Source organism: Leucopleurus acutus (genome assembly GCF_964270905.1).
Source record: "Leucopleurus acutus genome assembly, chromosome: 16".
Classification (NCBI taxonomy): Eukaryota; Metazoa; Chordata; class Mammalia; order Artiodactyla; family Delphinidae; genus Leucopleurus; species Leucopleurus acutus.
In genome coordinates this window covers 29,642,658-29,648,726 of record NC_139158.1, presented here as the reverse complement: position 1 = coordinate 29,648,726, position 6,069 = coordinate 29,642,658, and the positions used below count along the sequence as shown (strand labels likewise).

The window sequence follows — 6,069 nt, the reverse complement described above, 5'->3', positions numbered from 1 at the left end:
GGTGAGGCCTGGGAATATGCATCTTCACAGGGTTCCTCCCTCTTGCCTCCTCCACTCTTGAGGAAACCAATTGCCTTGAGAGTGGGGTGGATCTGGTGCAAGTCTTGGCTATCACTGTTGCGCTGTGTGACCCTGAGTGACTATACTTCTCTGAGCCCCCGTTTCCTCATCTCTAAAATGGGGAGCAGCGTCCCCAGCTCTGGAATGGCTTTGATGCAGGTCAGAGGTTGTTCCCACACCCACAGGCAGTCCCCACCTTCTAAAGAGCTACCCCTTTTCCATCCTGTTTGCCCTCCACTGCCCAGCTCAGACGCTCCTGGGCCCCCAGACCAGTTCCACACACACACACCAACCCTCCTCTCACTTTTTATTCTTGTAAATTGACGTCAGCACTGCTGAATCATGAAGCTGAGGTTTGAGAGAACCTATACCACAGGGAAGCCACACAGCGTGCGCTGCCCCCCTCCCTGCCCTCCTGCTCTGCAGTGTGTCTGCACTGGTGTATGCCGGAGATCTGTCCCTCAGGGCCTGGAGTGCAGCTCCTGGGGGGCTTCTAGGTCACTTTAGGTCACAGTATGTGTGTTAATATAGCTTTTCTTTCTTTTTATTTTTTGGCTGCATTGGGTCTTCGTTGCTGCACGCAGGCTTTCTCTAGTTGCAGCGAGTGGGGGCTACTCTTCGTTGCAGTGTGCGGGCTTCTCATTGCGGTGGCTTCTCTTGTTGGGGAGCACAGGCTCTAGGCGCACGGGCTTCAGTAGTTGTGGCTTGCGGGCTGTAGAGCGCAGGCTCAGTAGTTGTGGCACATGGGCTTAGTTGCTCTGTGGCATGTGGAGTCTTCCTGGACCAGGGCTCGAACCCGTGTCCCCTGCATTGGCAGGCGGATTCTTAACCACGGCACCACCAGGGAAGTCCGGTATAGCTTTTTTAAAAATGACTCACAAGGAGAAGGGGCCAGCTCTGGGAAGTGTGATTAGAGGAGCTTTAGTCTTAGCTGTTCTGCTAAGGGGAATGGGTTTGTGTATGAGTTTGTATAATGAAGATGTGATATTTAAGCTTTTTTTGAAAGGAGGAAAAAACCCTGGAAATATTGTAAACTAACTGCGATTCGTCCCTCTTTAGATGAGGACCTGTTTCCTCGTCTGCAAAATGAGGATGTTAATAGTACCTAAATCCTAAGGCTCGGGTGAAGGTTGAATGCTTAACATAGGTAACTAGGTGCTCGGAATGGTACCTGCCCAATGATGCTATATATAAATGTTAGCAGCTGCTACTGTTATTATTACTGCAACCATTAGGCCCTTGTGGGAGACTGTGTTGCCTAGTGGTACCCAGCCTCTGAAGCAGTACTAAGTTTGAAAATCTGACTCCACCACTTGCTGTATGCCCTACTTTGCCTCTCTGAGCCTCAGTTTTCCCATCTGTAAAATGGGGGAGAGGTTGCTAACTCACAGGCTGGTTGTGCGGCTTAAACAAGGTAGCACAGGGCCCAGCATACAGTAAGCGCTCATTAAGTGTTTGCCATATGCACAAGCACTGCTTTCCTGGGTTTCTCCCGGCACTGCCCAAGCTGGGTAGGAGACAGGAAAGTCAGAACAAGGACAGGAGTTGGTCCACACAGTAGAGAACAAAGGGCAGGGAGATGGTCCAAAGAAGAAAAAGCAGTGGTTCCTTGGAGGCACACAGACATCACCTCCTTTCCTCCCACCCCACTTCATTGAAGGATGATATTGCCAAAGCTCTCTGAGATACTAAATCTCTCCTGGTCATTCTTAACCTTGAGGTCTGGAACCTATTTAATCCCTAAGACAAGTCTGGGCCGCTGCAGCTCTCCAACTATCAAGTTAATTTTATGCTGCACTTTCAAGTCTGAAAGGTATTGTTAAATATTAGGACACTCCATTGTAAGCATGTCCAAGGCTGCAGAGGGCCATTCTGACTTCTAAAAATGTGTCTGTAAAGCCGTTTAACCCTAAACCTGAAAATGACTCAATTCACTGGGTGCAGCAACACAGCCCTGAGTGGCCAGCAGACCGGCCACAGATACAAGGAGTAGCCATAAAACCCGTTTCCTGGGCACTCTCTGGTGATGCTGGCGGGCCCAAGCTCCAGAAAACATCACCTCCTCCATCCCCTTTGCATCAGTGCCTGCTGCTGAGGGTTACAGCAAAGCACCTCTTCCAGCAAGCCCATTTTAGAGGTAGTCACTGAGGCCCCGAGGGGTAAAGGGAATTGCCCAAAGCTGCCAACAGGGCCCTTCTGACACCACAGACCACAGAGCATCTTTCTGGCTCCAAGTTGTGTGTTCACCAAAAAGTACACAGGACAGAACAGGGTGGGAAGAAGGAAGTTCAGACCCAACCCTGTATCCCCATCCCATCTAAAATATGCCTTCCTATATGCTGAGTTTCAGAATGTGCCACGCCTCCTTCCAAAAACTCAACAAGCCGCCACCCCCACCCTCTTCCTGGAAAAAGTTGTGGTCATAGAATGAAAGAAGTTTCCTCTCTGTCATCCATTCAAACAGATTTCTGGGAGGACAGCCAAAAAAGGCCCCAGTATCTTCTCTGACACAAGAATGGCCACAGGCAAATTTACCCCACCTCAGTTTTCTCTTCTGTAAAATGGGGATAAGAGCCTCGCTTCATAGGGTTGTCTTTAAAGTAAAGTTAAGCATGTAAAGCACAGAACAGGGCCGGGCACACATTAAGAGCTCAAACGTGAGCTGCCATTTTACACACAATACCAAAACTAGACCAACGGTTCGTCTACCCCTGAGAGCTGAGGGAGGAGCCATGCAGGGTTCCCAGCCACAGAACACAGGCCACACACCATCTTCGGCCACACGGGTCAGTCTTAGGAACCTGGACCCACTCAGAACCATGGAAAACCTTTGCCCAAAGCACACGCTCTAGAAACCTTTTTTCTTAAAAAAAAAAAACTTTCATAATAAAGTTTATTACCTAAACTGGTGGTAAAAAATATAAAATAGGATTCTGCACAGCAGAAAAATAAAGCCAGAGACCCTCCCCCAACCCCTGGTTTGTGCAAAGATACTGGGTATATGTAAACATGAAGAGGTAGGAGGTACGAGTTCAGGTCCTGGCCCCAGATACAATTAAGTTAAGCTGCTACGACAACCAGGGGGACCCAGAGGGAGCACCGGGAGGGGGCACCCCCACAAGAGGTGGGGAGGGGTCTGCGGCCTCGTCTCCAACCCAGGGTAGAAGGCGCCTCGCCCCCTACACCCTCTCCCTCCAACCCAGGCGGGGAGGGCACCCACGTGGTTCCAGGGAGATAATAATAATAGAAAATAATAAGACGCCCCAGTTAATGCTGCGTGCGCGGCCGGTCAGATCTGGAAGGGGAAGGAGCTCAAGTAGTCCCGGAGGACGGGGTTGAGGGGGATGCGCGCCAGGTTCTCGCGGCCCACGGTGGCCACAATGCGCTGGCGGCACAGCTCCTGAAGCGGCCGCACACGGCGCTGGCGCAGCGGGGCCCCCAGCATGCGGGGCGGCGGCGCCGCCACGTAGTGCTCCAGCAGCTCGAAGAGGCAGTCGAAGCTCTCGCGGCTGCCGTCCAGGTGGAAGCGGCCGGCCTGGAAGTGCACGCGGATGCTCGTGGGGCCCGAGGCCATCTTCACGCTGAGGGCAAAGAAGCAGTTCCGCTGGCGGCTGTCGCGCACCAGAAAGGTGCCCACGGGCTCGGCGCGCAGCCGCTCGTGCGCCCCGTGCACGCTCAGGGGTCCCCAGTAGAAGCCGCAGGCGTCCAGGAGCGCGCTGGCCCGGGTGATGCGCCGATAGTCGGCGTGCGAGCGGAACGTGCGGAAGTGCGTCTCGCCCGGGGTCGGAGCCGGAGCAGCCGGGCAGGGCCGCGGGCGCGCAGGGGCCGCGGGCGAGGAGGAGGAAGAAGAGGAGGAGGAGGAAGGCTCTGGCCGCCGTCGGGTCTCTGCTGCCGTGGAGATTGCATTGTCGGCTGCCACCTGGTTGTGTGCTACCATCCTACACGCGGGGCCGGCCGGAGGGGTGGGCCATAGCGTCCGGGGGTGCGCTGATGGGAGAGACAGGCTGTGAGCAGGGAGTCTGGGTGGGGCTGGGCAGGTGAGGGCCCGCGAGGCAACTTGGGAGGGGTGGGGCTCTGGGGTGAGCCGCTCCTAAAGGGCCGAGGGCTCAAGACCAAGTCCGCGCAGCCCTTTGAGCCTCAGTGGGCTCATCTAGAAAATGGGCTTCCCCGCTTGCGGAGCACTTCAAGGCGGGTGGGAGCTCGGTGGAGCGGAGTGCAGCACCCGAGTCGCTCCGAGTTTGGGTACAAGAAGGGGGCGTGGAGAGGTGCCGGGGAGAAGCCTGCCCCGATTCCGGCCAACCGGCCCTCGGCTCACCGCCCCGTGACCGCCGCCTCCTGGCCAGGCCTGGAATTGGCGCCTTGTCCGGGCGAATTGGGCAAAGGCAGGAGAAAAGCTGCGCTGCGGGAACTCCACGCGCGGGGTCTGCCAGGGTGGGGCCAGAGGGGGCCAGGAGCGTGGCGGCCGCGACCCCACCACGCAGCCCCCGAGGCCGCCAGACACCCGGCTGTCCTGTGCTTTCCTTCCCTCTCCCTCCCGCTTCCTAGCCCAGTGCCCCGCTCACCTGGCGGCGGGGCGCGGGGCGCCGCAAGCGGGGCGGCTGGGGTCTCCGGGGCGGCTCTCGCGCATGCTCCAGGGCCAGGAGCCGTGCAGCTGCCACGGCCGCAGCTCTGTCTGCTGCGCGCTTGCCCCTGCACCAGTCTTTTAAACTGGCTTGGGGGCGTGGTCGGCAGAAGGCTCCTCCCCCTACAGACCCCACCCCCTTACAGGCCCACCCTTCCGCGCCACTTTCGGTTTCTTTTTCTGCGCGCCGTGGAAGCCAAGCCGGCTCGACCTTTTCCACAAATCAGGGAGCCCTACCCGGGGAAGCCCCCCGCCCTGACCTAGCCTCGCATCTGTCCTAGGACCCCCCTCTGTCAAGGTCTCTAGCATCACCTCTGAACCTCCTGGGCACTTCTCAGAAGCCCCCTTCGGAACCGGCGGCCCTACTTTTCCCCCACGTACCTTCGGTCGCAGATTTCTGCAGGCAAGCCCTTTAGGATACTCTGGACTAACCGTGACACACCCCTCTTCCCCTCCAGGTGTCTCAGCACCCATCTCTGGTAGAGCTGTGTCCTGTACTCCACCCGACCCTGGGGTCCCACTTCGGACCCCTCGGGACTGCTCCCTCCACTGCCCTGCCCACGTAGTCTCGGAGCCTCTAGATGGCCGCCTCCGCACCCCTCCCTGCCTGTCGCTGTCCCTGGTCTTGGTGTGGGCTTCCGAGGAAGCGGCGGCCTGACCACAGGCTTCGGAGGAACCCTTTGGCGGTACGGGAGGGGTGCCTCGACTGCGAGCCCAGTTCCTCGGAAACCGGGTGAGGCCCGGCAAGGTACCGGCGGCCTTGGCCAGCCCTCCCTACTGCACGACTGCTGGAGAAACCGAGGCCCAGTGGTTGGCAGAGGGGGAGCTCCAAACGAGGCACGCCTTCCTCGCTTTTATTTTGGGGAGAGGAAGTCGCATCTGGACACCCCTAAATGCACTTGGGAGCCCAGTGAAAAGATAGTTCGTTTTCAGATGTGATAATTCCAAAAACCTACTTTGAGTTTTCCTGGCCAGCCCCTCCTCTCCTCCGACTTCTGCTTTACAGATTCCCCCCCACTGCTCGCATCTGTCCCCTCCCCACACTCACACCTCCGCCTTGGAATGATGGGGTACCAGCTACGATTTGTACATTTGTGTGTGATCCTCTCTGTCGTGGGAAGGCACGGAGAAGGTGCCTGGCTGGTACATGTATTTTTGAATGAAAGAAAGAACAAATGAGCTTGGGGGCTGGTGGGTAGCCTGTCTCACAGTCTGGGAGGGGTCCCGGGGAAGACGCCAGGCTTGGCAGGGACTGGCCTCACGCTGGCACACACTGCCCTCTACAGGCAGCTCTCAGGCTGCAGCCCAGCTAGCTCCTCTGCTCCGAGCCCTGGCTGGAGCCAGGTCCTCCTGCCCGCCTCCCTGGTGATTTCCTTCCCTGGCCCTAG

The 6,069-nt window shown here is 57.3% G+C and overlaps 1 protein-coding gene across 1 annotated transcript; it reads right to left on the bottom strand.

Moving 5' to 3' along the window:
- Nucleotides 1-2,838: 2,838 nt before the first annotated feature.
- SOCS1 (suppressor of cytokine signaling 1) lies at nt 2,839-4,722 on the bottom strand. The gene is made up of 2 exons (XM_082857207.1): nt 4,623-4,722; nt 2,839-4,047 (listed from the first exon to the last, which is right to left on the bottom strand). The coding sequence occupies exon 2, from the start codon at nt 3,995-3,997 to the stop codon at nt 3,350-3,352; it is 648 nt and encodes a 215-aa protein (XP_082713333.1). The 5' UTR covers nt 3,998-4,047; nt 4,623-4,722; the 3' UTR covers nt 2,839-3,349.
- Between the last annotated feature and the right edge of the window lie 1,347 nt (nt 4,723-6,069).

Excerpts from the sequence above, each read along its gene's own strand:
- SOCS1 (XM_082857207.1), bottom strand. The coding sequence starts at position 3,997 with ATGGTAGCACACAACCAGGTGGCAGCCGACAATGCAATCTCCACGGCA.